The sequence below is a fragment of the Trichogramma pretiosum genome, unplaced genomic scaffold, assembly GCF_000599845.2.
Source record: "Trichogramma pretiosum strain Unisexual culture from Peru unplaced genomic scaffold, Tpre_2.0 scaffold17, whole genome shotgun sequence".
Classification (NCBI taxonomy): Eukaryota; Metazoa; Arthropoda; class Insecta; order Hymenoptera; family Trichogrammatidae; genus Trichogramma; species Trichogramma pretiosum.
In genome coordinates, this window is record NW_019641225.1 from 2,411,595 (window position 1) to 2,430,362 (window position 18,768).

An 18,768-nucleotide genomic window follows, 5' to 3' on the forward strand; every position below is an offset into this window, starting at 1 on the left:
CAACCAAATGTATCAATCTAAATGCATATTTTATTTCAATAACATTTTAAATACAACATAAACGATATTAAAATAATTAAAATATAAACTATTGCATAAAGTCATTAGTTTCATTCAATCAAAACATCTACAGACTTGTAGTTTCTTTAGTAAATATTTTAAAATTAGATAGGGATTGCACAAAACATCGGTGCGTCGCACTCTAAACAATTTCGTCGAATTTCATATATCGCTTATCTGATTAAGTTTACTTTTCTACTTATCAAGATTATGATACACTTTATTTATTATACAATAAATGCACTTGGACATCACAGTTAAAAGAAGTTAAACAAATCGACTAGATTTACAAAATAACATCTACTGATCTAGATAAAGGTAACTGATTTTCCTTTCTCTCAACCCTTGACAGAGGACGAAGTCGGCGTCGAGGGCGTCAGCAGAGATACGGTCGGGGGATTTTCTCGGACGTTCAATTGATAATCGCAGGTGGATTGCACCAGCGGCGGCATCCGTTGCTTTATGAGCATCTGACGCAGCAGCTGACATTCCTCGCGCATCGCCACGAGTTGCGCTCGCAGTATCGCGTTCTCGTGCTCCAACATCGTCGCTCTCAGAGCTATCTGCGAACAACAGCCAGAGAGTTTCGTATTGCTATTTTTAGAAAATTCGATATTCTCTCGAGGATTACCTGATCTTCCCTTATTCGGCGAGCGTCGCGGGATTTTTTCGCAGCCTCGTTGTTGCGCTTCCGCCTCTCGTAATATTTTTCGTCCTTTTGTTCGTCCGGTATGGGCGTTTTCTCGCTTCTGTGCCTCTTCGGTTGCTGAATACTCGAGATGACGGCGTTCTCGATGAACGCTGCAGCTGCAATGCAGGGAAAATGTCGCGATGATAACAGGGCCACTTTTTTTGTTCAAATTAATAATTTTACAGTTACAGGCGCTTAAAGTAGGCCCACTGAATTTATGCAGACCCTCTCACAACGAATTTTTTTGGTAAAAAAATTTTTTTTCTATACAAATAAATTTCTAACACCCGCCTCGGTAGCGCAGTAGGCAGCGCGTAAGTCTCATAATCTTAAGGTCGTGAGTTCGATCCTCACCTGGGGCATTTATTTTTGGCGTTTGCATAAAAAACAACGTGACATTGATTATTCAACAGATATTAGAATAATTATAATCGTAAAAAACAATTTTTATGTAATTTTAATCATTTTTAATTGCCTTAGACGTTCATTATCTGACATGAAATCGTAATCATAAGGTGGTTTCATTTAACGATAGTATTTTTTGCAAAATTAATGCTGTATTCGTATTTTCCAAAACATTATATCCCAAAATTGTATACCCTGAAAAAATTCTGCTAGGACTACTTCTAGAGGTAATGAAACTCTAAAAGTTGTTTTGAAAACATTTCTTATTGCGAACCCACTGCGCCGGTATGAAGGCAACCCGTCGTACAGAGATGTAGGTTTGTAACGCCGCACAAATGCCAATAACGAGATGTGTTAATAGCGAGAGGAAAATATGAAAAATTATTCTACAATATAATAATTAATGAAATTCGTGTTGATTTTGATCTAAAATGCAAAAGTAAATGCCCCAGGTGAGGATCGAACTCACGACCTTAAGATTATGAGACTTACGCGCTGCCTACTGCGCTACCGAGGCGGTTAATGGGCAATTAATTTGTCTCGAAAAAATTTTTGATCAAAAAAATGAATCTTTATCCAAAAAAAATTCGTTTGTCTAGGGTCAGGGCAAAAATAATGCCCCGGGTGAGGATCGAACTCACGACCTTAAGATTATGAGACTTACGCGCTGCCTACTGCGCTACCGAGGCCGGTGCTAACAAGGCTCATTTAGCCCTATTTGAAGGGCAGTTACGTACAAGTAGTAATTTTGTTAAAAAATTAATCGTATTTTTAGCATTGATACACTTGTCAAAAGTTATTTTGACGGCAATAATTACCAATTGAGTTTTACAATCAGAACAAACTATTATTCATGTTAAATTTTTATAATATTATAGAGTTTAATTATTCTTAAATTTAATCGTGTTTAATTTTTTCATTTACGAATTCATTTATGTTCTAATAATAAAATCAAGACAAGTTTTGCCATAACTTTTTCTAGTCAGCTTGAACATCAACGTATTTAGCTATTTGGAAACATCTCTTCATTGATGATGCCCTAATACTCGCGTAGATCAAATTTCTTAATGACGATTACAGAAGCATACAGTGGGCCTACTGTGGAATTTTGAAGATTCCAAGAAGAGAAAATACTCCTATGCGAATCATGCGTTCCTGATACATTTGTCCCCTGAATAATCTCGGCTCGCTCCACCAATATTTCGAGGATTGAGTTTATACAAACAAGAAGGTCACACGCGATCCGGAACGCAGAATTCTATAAATACTCGTACTTTTTTTTTCTTGAGGGGGGAGACCTCAAAAAATATGCGGAGAAGTGTTCCGAGTCTCTTATAGTCTGCTTATATGTGTTCAATCTTTGTAATGTACTCTGTTAGAAATAGCAAATACGCCAGCGTGTTACGTGGTTAACATTAATATTATTTCAATAAATGACAAAATAAATTTCACTCAGATTTTAATAGTTGATTTAGACTTGCTATAGTAAACAATAAAATTTTATAATGAATTCTCAACCTGACTATATTTTAGACTTTAAAAAGATCTGGGTGAAAAAAGGTTACTGAAATTTAATTAATACAGCTCTCCTGTAACAAACTAGGTACTCAAGCATAAAAAAATTACAAAAAAGAAAATAAATTATCTCAGAACCTTGTAAAAATTACAGATTAGATTGTTGATATTATTATAATATCGACTGTCAGCTTGTTGAAATAATTCAGTACAGGCTAGATTTTCAGATCGATAAATTTACATTTCGTATGGGTTTATTCACGGCAAAGAAGTAACAGAATTTTAGAATATTTTTACTTGTAAAAAAATGTCCGTGAAAATAACGTATAACAAAAATAAAACTGCGATTAGATGCTGCAAAATTTTAATCAATGGTGGAAAAGTGACGAAAGGTTATTCAACATAATGTGTCAAATCGTACCTCTTAAATTAAACTACTTTGTTAAGATTAGAAAATACCATAGATTGTTAAAAAAAAATATTGATTGCATAGCGGTTACCTGCATTAGCATTTGTGAAAGAAGGGCATAAAGCAACCGTCGGGATGAGCGGTTGCACACTGCTTAGCAGAGGTGGTTGAAATAGGCCACTCAGGGTGAATGAGGTTGACGATGAAAGTGGCGATAAAGGCATGTCACCCCTACTCAGCATGGTCCTCGATGCTACCATCTTCGATTCGCTCGGGTTTAAATCTGAGTGAGGACGAGTACCATACATTGGATTATCTAAAATATGAAAAATTTGGTCATTTTCTATGAAGTTTTCATGGATTATGCACCGAAAATTCAGTAGATAAATGAACAAAATCTATGAGGTGTAAAAAGTATGCTATTGATAAAAATGACACGTTCACTAATACATTGAAACTATGTCCCTTAACATTGATATTGTAAAATAAAATTTACAAATAACTAAATATAAAAAAGATATAAAAAATTTTCGATTTATAAGGAAAGTTAATCAACCAATATCAATTTTCTGGTGAAGTGTGATTTCCGTCGCAATGCATTTTTGACTAACTTCTATGTATAAGAACTATTCATAAAAAATTGTAATGTTAGTAGTCGTTAAACTTGTTCTTTTTAAAAATCATTAACTTCTTCTATGCTACGAAAGAGTAATAGTAAAAGTAAACTCTTCTTCAATCTTAAACTATCGCTAAAAGAATTTACTTTTCATAAAATTCACTGATACGCGAACTTGAAATAGTGGTAAAAATAAATAAATATTCCATTATTAGTTCACATAATCTTAAAAATTGTTTTTATATACGAGAAGTTCATTATAATAATTTTTCAATCTTTTACCAATCTTGAACCAAAAATATTTGATTTCTCATTTTCCGCAGGCACCCGAAAGCTCGCTCTACATCCGCGTTGAAATTTCCGCGAAAAAAAAAGATTCCTCCACCGTGACAATGCTCCCTGATCGGGAACATTGCCGTGACCAGGATTCGAACCTGGGTTACTACGGCCACAACGTAGGGTCCTAACCACTAGACGATCACGGCTACTGGAGGAGATACTTCGAGCTCTCTAAATCCCCAACACAATCTAAAATATTGACCGACTTACGCGCCGGAGCGCGACCACACCTAGGCCAATTTTTTCTAGATCGGCGGGTGAGGCCCGTGGTGGGGAAAGTCGCGCCGAAACGCCTTTCACCGGAGTCGAGCGCGCGCGCGCTATCGGTGCGAAAAATTTGTGAGATGATAAAGTGGATTTCTCTAGAGCTGCTAAAACTACTACCGCGGCTGGTCTGTGGTTCGGTATTAATTTTCTCAAGAGGAGATGTAAAGAAATTTTCATCTGGAAAAGGAAGAAAAATATTTAAGATCGTATGAAGTGGACGATATGCTATCAAAGTAAGGCTAGCAATTTTCATTTATGCATTGTTCGGTGGAAAATGATGAAAAATGAACTACAGTTTTATGTTAAACTTTTAATATATTGAATTTAAATAGAGATAAACGTAAATTTGTATCGCGACTTATCACGTTCAAATTTGGAGGTTTATTTATCATACAGCACATTGAGCACGATTACATTTCGTCAACACATACAATCTACTTAATGATTGCTCGAAAATCTGGCATTTACATAAAAAAGAAATTCCAGCGGCTGACGAAAAATTGAGAATTTTGTTTTGTGTGGTTTTCGATTGAAATAAAGTGGCTATACAGAAAATTTTCAAACAAGGTTTATATTTAATTTTACTGAAGTCCAGTAAAGTTGAGCGCTCGTAGCAACGCTCAACACTAATAATAGCGTGATACCAAAAATTAAGGATTTAAAATGTATTAAAATGAATGGCCATTGGCCACTTATTGGCTAGTTTTTGGCGATTTTCCTGTTACAATTATGTTATAAATTTTAAACACATTTTCAATGACATGCATATAACAATTGAATTGTTTCAAGAAATATAAACTGCAGTTTACGACCACTTCAAAAATGATAATAATTTGAGCCTCGACCACTAGATGGCGAGCATCTTAATATATGTAAATCTGCAAGTGGCAAAGTCAAGTTAATTGTATTTAGACGCGAGTATTCTTTAAGTAGGTAATCAAAGAGTTCTCCGTTATTTATTATCAATTATTGTGCGTAAATTCTATGCTCACTTTAGTTCATGCTTGGTATTCTAAATTTCATTATACGGAAATAAATTGAACTCTGCGGAAAGGCAACAGTAAGAAAAAAAAAAGATCAATGAAAATCTTTTACATACCTGATTGAGACGATAAAAATCCGTTGTAGTTTCTCAACAAATGCAGAGTGGAGAATACATCCGTAAAATTGGCATCGGCTATTCCGGATGTACTTGGCGATTCCATTAATTTGACCTTTTTATCCAAATCATTTGATCCAAAAGTAAATCAATAACTTTTTAATCATTTTTTGCTTACGTCGCTTATGAAAAAAAAAAAAAAAAGTTGAAAGTAATACTAATTTCAAGTAGATTATTCAGAGTCAGTTTCGAAATAAGCTTCGCATAAAGACAGAAATATTCGAAAATATTTTGAAAATCGTTATTATTTTGCAGAGAAACACATTGTCCACCTTTATTCTCGTTGCCAAAATAATAACAAAAACTAATAACTGCACTCGATCGCGCTCGAGTCGCGCGTCATCGTCGTCATCGTCGACATCGCACTCGCTCGTCTTTCTTAGATAACTATTTCACCGCATTATGTATATCGCGGGAGGCTACCGCGCTCCAACAACTAATTTCGCGCAACAAAGCTCGCGTCGTCCATCGTCCTCCGCGAGAGCTTTTCGCGCAGCTTTTGCCGTGCTGTTATGGGTGTCCGCCTACCTGCGCAAGCGCCCTGCGACTCTGCCACTGACGTAAGAACCGCCCACGATCCATAAGGGCGAAAAAACTCGTTCACTCGTGTCACACGTATACGCCATCGTTCGTCGAGAGGAAGGAAGGGATGGATAGGCTGAAATCCACCCACTCTCGAAGAGATAAGCCACCGCAACGAGCCGCGAGTTGCGCGACGTTATCCAAGCTCTCGCGCGGGCGTTGCAGGGAGGCTACCCCGTTCGTGCGTATATAACGCGACGTCTAGTATTTACAACAAAAACGTCCAAAGTCACGATGAATAATTTATCGAGGCGATAATTTAGTTTTTACACTCGTTGGAGCTCGCGCGGCGCAACGACGCGTCACAATCGCTTGCTCCAGATCGCGGAAAGAAGAAATAAATAAATACGCGACAACTTCCGCGATGGATTACTGCGTAGCTGCATGGCGCGTATTATGGCATTAATAAGAAATGTTTACTGCTGAACAGCACTGAATGATTTTATTTTTATTAACTTTAAATTTAGTAGATTGCATTTTAATATACTCCTTCAACAAAGAAACATTTAAAGCATACGCGATACACGTGTTCTCCTCGACCCATCACCCTTACGATCAAATCCTGAAATATTTAACGGCATATTAGCTCGAAAAATGACGGTGTTTTGACCCCGATGTACATTTATGAACAAAGGGTATGTAAGAAGGGCAACGTAGAAGGGGTTGCATATTGTATTTATAACGCGTCGAGTTTATATCAATGAACACCTGAGCGATGATGAGCGCAGTTCCGACCCCATCAGACACCACAGACAGACTTTGTAATTATTTTTTTTAGTCTTTGAATCGTAAACTTTGTTTTATAAACTGAAGAGGTAGTTATTGTTATCGAAGCAAATCGATAAGGAATTAGATATCGAATTAAAATGATGTAAAAGATTGTTGTATTGTTCATACAAGACCAACATTTTCGCAGCGGCTTTAACATCGGCCAGGGGGAACTTTGGTGCTTTATTTCATATTTTTATTGCTTGTTGTGAGCTTACATTGGGCCGATTTTCATACATATTGTGGCATGTATGAATATTATTTTATTTATTATTTGTGACAATTTGAATTACAATGATATGAAGATGTATACTTAGCTTTTGTTGCTGTTCAGATGACTCTTTCCGCTAATCACACACACTGACCGCTTTTATTTATTAAGGAAAAGGTGATTCAAAAAAGGACAGAGAACCAGGATATCGATTCTCGCTCATTGATTCGCGCCCGTAGTATATTTGCTGTAGTATTCCTGGTTATTTTGTAATAACAATAAACAAATATTTCAATACGTTTTCTCGTACATTTTCGAATATCTGAAAATTAGCTACATGGACTTGGGAGTTCCTTGATAAACATAAATAACTTGTACACTTGTGAAATATCTCACGGGTCCATGCGGCTCGGACAACTCGATAAAGGCGCTCAAATCGACAGGCTAGTCGCGCGTGTTGGCGGTTTGCGTGAGCGTAGGCGCTTCGATGGTTTTTGAAATTTTGAAATTTTCGTAGCCCATATTTTAGGCGTCATTATGGAATAAATTTATGAAAATAATTTTAACGATGAAGTTGAATCATCGTGTATATCAGATAAAGCTCCTAGGGATAGCAATTAAAATTAAAAAATACTTAATCTATGCTGCTAGTCATTTAAATTGATATCTTTTAAATTGATAATACACAGACGATTTGTATAAATTCATCAGTTGTATTCTATGTTCCCAATGACTCAATGACGCCGCTTAAATAAGTCGGCACGATCTTGACTTGGAGACATCGATGCGACTCCGATCATGTTTTCCCCCCTTTTCAGTTTCACACATGATACACCTACAAACGCACATGACCTCGCGCATTAAGAATAAGAAATTTGACCAAGAAACGTCCGAATTACGATACAAATCTTAAATGCGCATCATCGGAGCGAAATTACGACCCAGCCGCACAACACGATAAATGCCTCCTGTCGCGCGCGCGAGCACACGACAATCGCAGCTTTCTATACGTTTACGAGCTACCTATAAATTATATATTACACGCGTACATCACGCGAGTATGCGCATGTATATCGCGGTGCTTTTGCGCGAGAGGGTACTAACGGCGGCGGGGGACGAGCCGCCCACTAATAGTTCGAAACGCGACGCGCTTATGTGTCATGGGCTTGATATTACTGCACATGCGATAATGATTATGCGACGAATTAACCTTCGCTTTAACCCCGCGACGTGAGCTGCTCCGCTCACGGAATATTATTATATACATCGGGTTTGCTCGAGCAATTATTGTATCGCCCTACATATATATCGTTCGGGTTTACCCTTTACAAATGTGCCACCTCGTTTCGCGTGTATAATTGCCCGCGTATATGTATACACACGATACATCCCGGCGAGCGATCATCGCGCTCGACTTACGTACGTTATTGTTCCGAGCGCGCTGTGTCCTTCGTGGCCTATAATTATTATTATTATTATTATTATTCACGAGGTTCGTGCCAGTGCGCGGCCGAAGACAACACGAGTTTTGATACTTGTGCTTACTGCCTGCTCGATTTTCAATACGAAGATGACGACGACGATGCCCTATAATAATCGCATGTCTCGAGAGACTTTGCGAGAAATTTCGTGACACGCGAAAAACAATAATGATCGTGACCCGCTAATTAAACGCAGATTCGCACAAAGATGCGCAGACGGTTTATGCTACAAGTTGCGTCCATAAAAATCGAGCTGGGGGTGGATGTGTAGAGGGGGATGACACAGGTGTGGAGCGCGCGACGTCAAAAAATTATGTTTGCTTACATTATATGGCGTGTAACGCGGCTCTCGCGATCCCGCAAAAAGTAATTGGCAGGTTGGGTAACGATTGCCCCGCTCGTAAAAAAAAGGGCAGAAGCTTTGCGCCCAGTTATTCAGTCGTGACATTTTGTTTTCAGTGAACAATTTCGCAATCTGCTGGTTCGGTTACCCCTAAAAAGCTTGCGTGGTCGTAAGGATCGATTTTATTAATAATAGTTTTTGTAACAACCATTTATTTTTTTCGAATGACATCACTTTTAACATCAACAGTTTTATTTTAATTAAAATAATTTTTTAATCACTAAATCTATTTATGTTACACGCTAGTGCATAAAATCATTCAATAATCACAGGGTAAAAAAGGTATGATCAATGTTTCACCCAGTGATTGAATAGAGCGATTGAATGAGTCTAAACGACGAGAATCGATTATTCCTTAAAAATGTTTACAATCATTGATGAAATGAAATTAGAAAAAGTGCCGCCTCCACGCAATCTTTTATTTGCCACTTATGTAATTTGAAAATCTTGAAAATACAATTTTTGATTGATAAAAGAAAAAACAATTATGAGAGCTTTTACTACTTTCAAAAAAATGTAGAAAACTCGCATGTCTGCCCGTGAGTTAATTCGGAATTGCGATATTATTACGTGACGTTTACCAAAAATCCAGTTCCAAACAAAATGTGAAAAAATTTCTCGATTTTGGTTGATATATATGTACAATTGTCAATCATCATTTCTTCTCACGAGTGTGCCATGCGCTATCATTTCAACTTTTATGGATCGCCCATTGGTGTTTCAACAAAACTGACTTATGTCTAAACTTCTTTTCGCACTTGAGGCATGCCTAATCTATACGACCTTCATAGACTGTCTTTTGGTGGGAGAGCAAATGTAGTTTCTGTCCAAATTTTTTTTCACATTTGTCACATGCGAAATCTTTGCGACATTCGTGTATTGTCCTTTGGTGTTTGAGCAAATTCGATACATATCCAAATTTCTTCGCACAGTGATTACATACGTAATCTTTGCGACCGTCATGTACTGCCCTTTGGTGCTGTAACATATCTGAGTTACTTATAAATTTATTCTCACACTTGTCGCATGCGAAATCTTTGCGACCTTCGTGGACTGTTTTTTGGTGGAAGAACAAATGCGATTTGTCTCTAAATTTATTTTCGCACTTGTCGCATGCGAAATCTTTGCGACCTTCGTGAATTATCTTTTGGTGCCGAAACAAATGGGATTTTACTCCGAATTTTTTCCCACATTCGTCACATGCGAAATCTTTGCGACCTTCGTGAACTATCTTTTGGTGTAAAACTAAATTATGTTTTGCTCCATAACTTTTCTCACATTTATCACATGAGTAGTCTTTCTGACCTTCGTGTATCGTCTTCAAGTGGAGTAGCAAAGTCGATTCGTATCCAAATTTTTTTTCGCAATTATCGCAAGCGAAATCTTTGCGAACTTCATGGATTGTCTTGTGACGAATCATCCTCCATTTTTTTCCAAATTTTTTTCCGCACTCGTCACATACGAAATCTTTGTGGCCCTTGTGTATCGTCCCTTGGTGCTTTAACAAGTCTGATTTATATCCGAATTTCTCGTCGCACTTAATGCATGCGAAATCTTTGCGATCTTCATGTAATATTTTTTGGTGTTTAATCAAATAGCCTCGTTCTCCAAATGACTTCTCGTTCTTGGCCCATGAGTAATCTTTCCGACTTTTGTGTTCTGTCCTTTCGTGTTTCAACAAATCTGACTTACGTCCAAATTTATTTTTGCAATTGTCACATGCATAATCTCTGCGACCTTCATGGACTGTATTTTGGTGCTCGATCCAATCTGATTTTTTTTCAAATTTCTTCTCACGCCTATCACAGGAGAAATTTTTGCGACCCTCATGGACTCTCTTCACGTGTGTTAGTAAACTCTGCTTACTTGCAAATCTCTTGGCGCACTTTTCGCATAAGTAATCTTTGAAAACTTCGTGGAATATTTTTTTGTGCTTGAGTAAAGTTGACTTATTTTCAAAATTCCTCTCGCACTTGTTGCACGAGAAATCTTGTCGATCTTTGTGTACTAATTTTTGGTGCGTGAACAAACTCGTTTTTTTCACAAATTTTTTCTCGCACTCATCGCATGTAAAATCTTTCCGGTCTTTGTATTTTTGTGTATTTTGTGTATTTTTTATGTAGTTTGTGTCGTCTGAAACAACATTGTCATGTTTACTTGAAATATAATATGATACAACTTCCTCGAGTTTCTTATCAATTTTATCCATTTCAGTGCTGGAATCAAACGATGTATCATTCTATTTGGTACTACGGAAACTGAATTAGTACAATTTATCTTTTTGTTTATGGGCTTGTTCCACCGAAAAAGACAACATTCAAATTAATTTGTTTTTAACTACAAAAACTTGATCTTCGAGTGACAATTTCAAAATTGTTTATGATCATATTGTTTACAATTAAGGTACCGATTTATCTGTTAATACATGGTTTTTACAACATCCGAAACAATTTTAAATTCCAACTTGGCGACGATTCCTTCGGAGAAATTTTCTTGCCTAGTAAAATTAAGTATTTCAAAAGAGCTTCCTATAAAATCGACTGATATCAAAAAAGTGAAAGTAACCTTCTGTCGTTGTCACTTTATCATGGTGTTAAAAATAACGAAAAAATAGTAAGCAGAGTTTTCACAATAGAAATTTGAATTTAGGCTTAGACGTATTAGAATTTCGCTGGTAAACTTCGGGTATACCACTTTTGAAGGAGCATGATGAAATTACGAATAAGTGAAAGTATTCTCTGAAACATCTTTCAGGTAGCGCCTAAAGATAATTCGCGCTCGTGCGTGTTTACCTATGATTTGCTCTATGTCAAACGACACGTCTGCTTGTTTGTATCTCTTTCAGTTTGGAGCCTCTTATTTTTTAAATTCTCTCAATCGAGGATTACAGCAAGCCAATAAGTGTGAATAATATAACATCGTACATAAGTGATTGTGTGTGTGAGTGCACAGAAAAATGTCTAAGCCATACAACAGAAGTTACGTTTACGATAACTTTGGAAACCCAGTCGGCAATTGTCGATTCCCCCATCAGCCTTATCAGAAAACAAGTTACGCTTACGATAACTTTAGAAACCCAGTCGGCAATCGGCAATTGCGCAATCAGCCCTATCGTAGTAATCGAGATCCGAACTCGTTTAACGAGTACCGGGGTCCACTTTTGCACTGCATCTGTGAGAGGTCCGGCAACGACGACGTTTATTCGGTGAAGTCGTTATTTTCTCCGAGCCGCGAGGGATATCAGCCGGTGCAAATCGACGCTCAGGACGATTTCGGCCGGACGGCGTTACACTTGGCCGTTTACAACAAACTCGAGAGGATAACGGAATTTTTGCTGAGTCGCGGCGCGAATCCGAACTTGGCCAACGACAAAGGGGAGACTCCGCTGCACGTCATTTGCCGCATCAACAGTGATCGGTTGGATTACATGCAATTCTATGAACAAGAAAAACGTATCATCGAGTTGCTGCTGGGACGAGGCGCTGATCCGAATGCGGCCGACGAGGATGGATTCACCCCTCTGCACGTGGTTTGCCAGAAAAAATGCGACGACTATTACGAAAGGAGATCGTGTATGAACGATAATGCGTACCGCAACTACCTAAGCGTGATCGAATCGATGCTGAGGCATGGTGCCGATCCGACCCTGGCCAATGTCGAGGGATGGACGCCTCTGCATCTTATTTGCAAAGGATACGGCGACGATCGTCAGTTGGCGGAGACGTTGTTCGAGCTCTGCGACCAAAGGTATCGGCCGTTTCTGCTCGACGCTCGAGACGCCATGGGCGAGACGCCACTTCACTTTGCCCTGCGCGATTCCAACGAACAGCTGATCCAGTGGCTGCTGCGGAGAGGGGCCAATAGGAATTTGGCTAATGCGAAAGGAGAGACTCCGCTACACGTCGTTTGCCAGAGACCCTTCGAAGCTGTCGGCTGGGCGAGGTGGATAATGGCGATCAGGAGCGACGACGACGACAGACATCCGCGAGTACGGATCGACGCCCGGGATAACTCGAACAATGCACCGCTGCACATAGCTGCTAGCCACGGCTACGTATATTTGGTCGATTTTCTGTTGGACAACGGCGCAAATCCTACTTTAGCCAACGATAAAGGAGACACTCCGCTGCACTTGATTTGCTGGAAAAAATGCCTCGACAATTACGCGAGGAGCATGACGATTAGAAGACGGAATCCGCTGCCGGTGAACTTGGATACGTACCGCAACTACCAAAGCGTGATCGAGTCGATGCTGAGACGAGGCGCCGATCCGAGCCTGGCCAATGCCGAGGGATCGACGCCTCTGCACCTAATTTGCAAAGGATATGGCGACGATCGTCAGTTGGCAGAGATGTTGTTCGAGCTCTGCGACCAAAGGTATCGGCCGTTTCCGGTCGACGCTCGGGACGGCAACGGCGAGACGGCGCTGCATTTGGCCACCAACCGATTAGGCAATAATAAATTAGTCGATTTTCTGTTGAGAAGAGGTGCCGATCAGAACGCAGTCAACGATAAAGGAGAGACTCCTCTGCACATCATTTGCCGAAGAGGCGATCTCCAAATGCTGCGGCTATTTTTCGAAATCAACCAACAAGTCGAAAGGGTCGTACAGGTTGATGCGAAGGACACATTGGGCCGGACACCTCTTCAATGGGCCGTGGCGAATTTTAAGCTTGACATGATAGACTTACTTTTGGATCGTGGTGCCGATCTGTCCAGCTTCGTTTTTCCCATCGAGCGTCATTTCTACGAGAGATTCGGAACGGACGACAAAGCACGGTCTATGATTAAAGCGGAACTAGTCCCTGGCATTATGATGGTCGTGGAACATCTCCAGAGCAAAGGATACGAATTGGAACTAAGCGACGCCGTGCATATCATGTCGTTGTTCGCCGAGTACGAATTACCATTTACCGAGTCGACGGATCTTGACAAACGTTGGTACGACGACGAGGAATTAGTGATCAAGTCACAAAAGATAATGGTGAATCCTAGTCTGTCGCTGCGCGACCTGATCCAGCTTCAACCCAAAGAGGCGGCTAAACAGCTCACGTACGTGGACTACTTCGAGTTCATGTGCTCGACAGGTTTAGAGGATTTGATTACTACGGACTTGAGGCACTTTCGGGCTTGCGTCGATTATCTGTGCGAGAAACTGTCGAGCAAATTTTTCCGGAGCTGGGCGCTGCAACCGTTCCAGAAATTGATTCACTATCGGCTGCCGATTGAGATCTGTGAAATTATTATCGAGACACTGACGAACAAAGATTTATGTCACATTTGCTTGGTGGCTGAAGGTCAAACCGTTGATTTTTAATTTCTCCGGTGTTAATGGTGTACATTTTTCATGTAATTAAAATCAATAAATTCGAAAAAAAATGTAACCTTTTACAACGCAAATATTACGATGATAGGATATAAGGCTTTATTCTTTTCCATAAAGACATTGAATACTAAAATCTGCCACTTTGTGTATTAAAAATCACCAACCATATCGACCCTCAAATTATTACCATAGATCAATTAGTATATCGACTTCCAACTCATTAACATAAATGAATTAATACATGGATTGTCTCTTTTACCATGAACACTCTTATCATTTTAATTAATTTTTTGTTGCAATTATAATAAAATAGAATCAAAATACTTAAACTTCGTCTAAGAAATCAAATCACAGAATTATAATCATTACAAAAATTATCTTGGCAGATAGTAAGAACGAATATTTAATAATCACTTAAATAAACTTCAAATCTTTTTCTTACTTCACGGACTCGTAAAGTAAAGAATTAATCCATACCAACGATTGAACAATTTCTCATTAATCTAATAAATTTTTCTTTATAAATTGAAAATGGTTTATTTTAATAAAGAAGATTATTAGTTTATTCGCATATAACCGGAACACGCAATTTTGGATTTTTTTTCGTTCAAAATAATTCTGAACATGGCAATTTCATCACTGTAAAATAAACCAACAAAAGCATAAGTGATTCTACGGAAAAAATGTTAACAAAATACGTTTTTCAGAAGATTCCCAGACATACATTTTTTTCTCAATTGTAAAACATTCAAGTAGCTTAATATGAAAATAAATGCGTGAGTGTTTATTTTTTCTGATGCCTTAAATTCTTCAAAGGAAATTCCTTGTGATAGTCCTTTTTGGAACTCTGAGCTCGATACACTACTCGTGAAGAAAAGGTATATAACTTGGATTACTTGGGCTACTTGGGTCATGTAATAATGAGTCTTTTATTGTGCAGGGCTGAGAAACGACCGACGGAGCTTGAAATTGTACCAGCGGCTGAAAACCCTCGACACGTTAAGCGGCGTGTGCTTCCTAAAAGGTGATAAATTATCAAATATAATAGCTTCTATTAACGACACTCAATCGGACATCTTAAAAATAATTTTCATTATACGACAGGGACTGGCCAAGGTCCATCATTTTCAAGGACGATGACATATGCGTGTCCACGATGAAGGAGGAAACTGTGAAAGGGGTCATCGACATTGACTCTTACCTGATCATGTCGACGACTATAAGGAGCTACAACGACATGGCTGTCCTCACGATTTTAAACGAAAAATTGTTCTACAAGAATTGCGAGAACGTTAAGGCACTGAAGGTTCTGGCCGATCACGTGTCCAAGATGACAACAAATAAAAAACTTTATGGAGGCCTTCAATTCGTAGAGGGACATTTAGCAAATTACGGCGACGACCAGATACATGTTGTATTTGCCGTAGACGAAAGAGCTGCGAATCATAATAGAATTTTGCCCAATTACATGAAATTTTATGTAAACAAGGTAGAAAAATATGATGAAATTGAGCAACTTCAACTATGATTAATAATTCATGTTCAAATTATAGGTTTTCATCCCTGCGATCAAGAGCTTGCCTAAGAATACGGAAACGGTCTTGCAATTCAGCGACACAAAACCGAAAATTCACGTGTTCCATTCCGAAATAGAGGCCTTTGATAAGGAGCTGGAGAAAAGAACGAGAGGCTACATTAATGGCGATCAATGGCTCTTACAGATTTTCTTTTATAAAGCACATCACAATATGAAAAGCAATGTTAGTAATGCAGCAGTCCATTTTTCATTACATATCAATAATATACGAATTTGCCCGAAAAATGGAGGAAAACGATCTCTAATATACTGTTTCTTTACAGAAATCTATTGGGCTCAAAGAAATCCAGCAGTCTATTAAAAAGGACCCTCAGGATATATTATTTATACAAGTACACACGGGATGTGTAATTAGCCACGAGAACAATTGCGTGCTCTTCGATTATGACCGCATTTAGGAGGTGAGCTTTTTTGGATTACTTGGATTACTTGGATTACTTGGGTTACTTGGGTTACTTGGGGTTACTTGGGGGTGGTTACTCATGTGGAAAATTTCAATTCCAGATTTTCCAGAACAAGGACATTTGCCAAAACAATTCTTATTTCATCAATAAGATTGGCCACTTTTTTGCCAATTCGGCACTTGCTAATTTTCCACAAATTAGTAATATTATTACATATGAGCCTCAGCAACATAGGATCGAGAAAAATCTCTATAAACGCAAAATGATTGCGCTTTTCATGACGAACGGTCTGCATGGGAAGAAATTGGATAACATGCGCCGAGATATAACCATTCTTCGCTCGAAGTTACTATCTTTTCTAGATTCCATCCAAACTAATCCAACGACTCGAATCGAAATTGTCGAAACCTTTTCTGTTCGAGACATAAATAAAGCCAAGTTTCCTACTATTTATGACTCGAGCAATAAATCCTGCGTTCAGTACTCCACCATCATTTTAGGCCTTGTACGCTTTTTGCAGTCTACAGGCGCAATGGTGAAAATTCAAGGATGGTCCAAGTACGTTGGTCGGTCTATGCAACAAAATATACAGTTTCTCCAGGTAATGTGATGAATAATATTTTATTCGTGGACGTTGTGTGTTAGTAGCCTAAACTTTGATTGGCTCTTGTGTTTTTCCAGAACCAATTCGTACAGTTGAAGCGACCACCAACGCGCTCTGAGGTTGACAGAGCGTACAAATTAATCGAGCAAACAATTGCCTTTGTGGATGGACGATACACGAGGAAAACCCCGAGGGTTGATTTGGCTTACCTCCAATCGATTAGGCAGAAAGAAAATGGGTTTTTCGACCTATATCGACCTGATATACCAAGCCTGGACAACAAATTCGAAAAGTCGCCAGACTATTTTAAAATCACCCCTTACGATAAAACAAGTTATTCTACCTATTTTGAGCTTATATATCGTTCTTTAAAAAAATCACCACTCGCAAATGTTGACGATATTTCAAGGATCGGGTTATTGTTCGAGTTTATGGCAAAAGCCAGACACTTTCTCATTTACTCGACCTACCCTGACAATGACCAGAATCTGGAGGGATTTTTTGCGAGTGTTGAGGAGCACGTCGTACCGTTGTAGCGTTAGGTTAGGTGGGGAAAAATAAATAAAAGAAAGAAAACTTGAGCTACTAAATAAATGTCGAGTTGATTATTAATTAAATTATAATTGTATGGTGTAATTTTGAAGGGCGCCACTGCATGAGACGGCATGCAGACCGTCGTGATAATTTTCTTGTATTCGTTTTCCGCGAGTTCGCGTCGACCGGCTCGGCTCGTCGGCAAGATGTGATTTTCCCCGGGTGCGAGTAAATAAACGTACGCGACGGACGCGGCGACTCGACGGTGAAATTACGGCTTAAAAACTACCTTGCGCAAGGATCTTCGGCACGTCGCTGGGTCGTCGTCGTCGTCTCGTCTCGGCGTCGTGATGATGGCCGCTGATGGTGTCGATGATTTTATGGCACAAAACTTCACTTGGACTCGTCAGTCCAAGTGGATGGTTTTTAACTCGTCGAGCACACACACACAATATATTTGCAAAACGGCAAATTCGGCGTTCGGCTTCGTTCGAGGTTAGTCGCCTCGTTTCGCTTCTCGTGGCACGAGAGATTCTGCGATCTTTTTCGCTGCTCGATAGATCGCAGCGTCGCGCGCGCCTCTCTTGGCGCTGCGTGTCGTGATTCGGAGGCACGTGTCGTTGCCTGCTCGTCACGTCGTGTGTGTACGCGCGTGTGAGTGTGCGTGTATCCTGCGTGTGCTCGACGCATGTGTGTGTGTGCGTCGCTTCGCCTCGTTGTCGTCCCGTCTCTGCTGCGTATGTGCGTGTCCATTGTATAATCTATTGTATACGCGCGAATGCCGGCTCGCGGGCCTCGTAAGTCGCCACTTGTAGCCAGTACATTAGATGTACTGCTACAATGTGACGGACCATAAGGCGGTCTATGATTCGTTCACCGACCCGAAACACGTAAGTTTTTTTTCTTTTACAGCTGGCTGAAATTACAACTAACTCTACTCATTGTCTTTCTTCCGTTAGCTTCTAGTCGTACTCATCAAAAGCACCATTTTTGGCGACCAAAAGGCGCTGCCACCAAGTGCTATGACCTTCATTAGAAATCACGTCAAGTATTGGCCGACCGTGTTTTTTAATGAAAATGTCAAGCCAACACAGTGGACAAAAATCGTCGAAACGAGGGAGGTTCGAAAAACCGTTGCATCCATCAATGCCAGCTGCATGCAACGAATGAACCTGGTGCAGTTCTCTGAGAAAAGAGTTACCGTGAAACCGGCGACACAAGTTGGAATGGTCGACCTGGAAACGGAGCAAGTATTTTCCTTTTATCGTGACGTAGCCCGTGAACGTGACCAACGTGATAAGGAAGCTCAAACTCTTGCTTGTACCGAATGCAAGCAAATTTTAATTGATGTTTTTTTACAATGCTATCACATACTAGTTTATTCGAGTGTATTGGAT

At 39.4% G+C, this 18,768-nt stretch overlaps 3 protein-coding genes and 4 non-coding genes across 9 annotated transcripts; 3 read left to right on the forward strand and 4 right to left on the reverse strand.

Moving 5' to 3' along the window:
- Positions 1-177: 177 nt before the first annotated feature.
- LOC106649240 (hepatic leukemia factor) lies at positions 178-17,885 on the reverse strand. 3 transcript variants are annotated; one of them, XM_023458231.1, is made up of 4 exons: positions 17,661-17,885; positions 3,172-3,396; positions 692-867; positions 178-623 (listed from the first exon to the last, which is right to left on the reverse strand). In XM_023458231.1, the coding sequence occupies exons 2-4, from the start codon at positions 3,386-3,388 to the stop codon at positions 399-401; spliced, it is 618 nt and encodes a 205-aa protein (XP_023313999.1). In that variant the 5' UTR covers positions 3,389-3,396; positions 17,661-17,885; the 3' UTR covers positions 178-398. The 3 variants fall into 3 exon arrangements, with proteins under 3 accessions (XP_023313999.1, XP_014222028.1, XP_014222029.1); XM_014366542.2 differs by lacking the exon at positions 17,661-17,885 and adding an exon at positions 5,402-5,725; XM_014366543.2 differs by lacking the exon at positions 17,661-17,885 and adding an exon at positions 3,979-4,029.
- Trnam-cau lies at positions 1,041-1,113 on the forward strand. Its single transcript has one exon. It is a non-coding gene; the product is annotated as a tRNA-Met (tRNA).
- Trnam-cau lies at positions 1,601-1,673 on the reverse strand. Its single transcript has one exon. It is a non-coding gene; the product is annotated as a tRNA-Met (tRNA).
- On the reverse strand, positions 1,773-1,845 carry Trnam-cau. Its single transcript has one exon. It is a non-coding gene; the product is annotated as a tRNA-Met (tRNA).
- Positions 4,110-4,181, reverse strand: Trnah-gug. The gene has a single exon. It is a non-coding gene; the product is annotated as a tRNA-His (tRNA).
- Positions 11,863-14,223, forward strand: LOC106649128 (ankyrin-1-like). Its single transcript, XM_014366402.1, has one exon. It carries the CDS (start codon positions 11,863-11,865, stop codon positions 14,221-14,223), a length of 2,361 nt encoding a protein of 786 aa, XP_014221888.1.
- Positions 16,752-17,373, forward strand: LOC106649129. The gene is made up of 3 exons (XM_023458187.1): positions 16,752-16,834; positions 16,915-17,129; positions 17,247-17,373. The coding sequence occupies exons 1-3, from the start codon at positions 16,766-16,768 to the stop codon at positions 17,371-17,373; spliced, it is 411 nt and encodes a 136-aa protein (XP_023313955.1). The 5' UTR covers positions 16,752-16,765.
- Positions 17,886-18,768: the final 883 nt, after the last annotated feature.

Excerpts from the sequence above, each read along its gene's own strand:
- LOC106649240 (XM_014366542.2), bottom strand. The coding sequence starts at position 5,507 with ATGGAATCGCCAAGTACATCCGGAATAGCCGATGCCAATTTTACGGAT. Across the intron at positions 3,397-5,401 it reads ATTTTTATCGTCTCAATCAG|ATAATCCAATGTATGGTACT; the intron begins GTATGTAAAAGA and ends TTCATATTTTAG. Across the intron at positions 624-691 it reads GCCGAATAAGGGAAGATCAG|ATAGCTCTGAGAGCGACGAT; the intron begins GTAATCCTCGAG and ends TGTTGTTCGCAG.
- LOC106649128 (XM_014366402.1), top strand. The coding sequence starts at position 11,863 with ATGTCTAAGCCATACAACAGAAGTTACGTTTACGATAACTTTGGAAAC.
- LOC106649129 (XM_023458187.1), top strand. The coding sequence starts at position 16,766 with ATGGTGAAAATTCAAGGATGGTCCAAGTACGTTGGTCGGTCTATGCAA. Across the intron at positions 16,835-16,914 it reads AAAATATACAGTTTCTCCAG|AACCAATTCGTACAGTTGAA; the intron begins GTAATGTGATGA and ends GTGTTTTTCCAG. Across the intron at positions 17,130-17,246 it reads CTGGACAACAAATTCGAAAA|GATCGGGTTATTGTTCGAGT; the intron begins GTCGCCAGACTA and ends CGATATTTCAAG.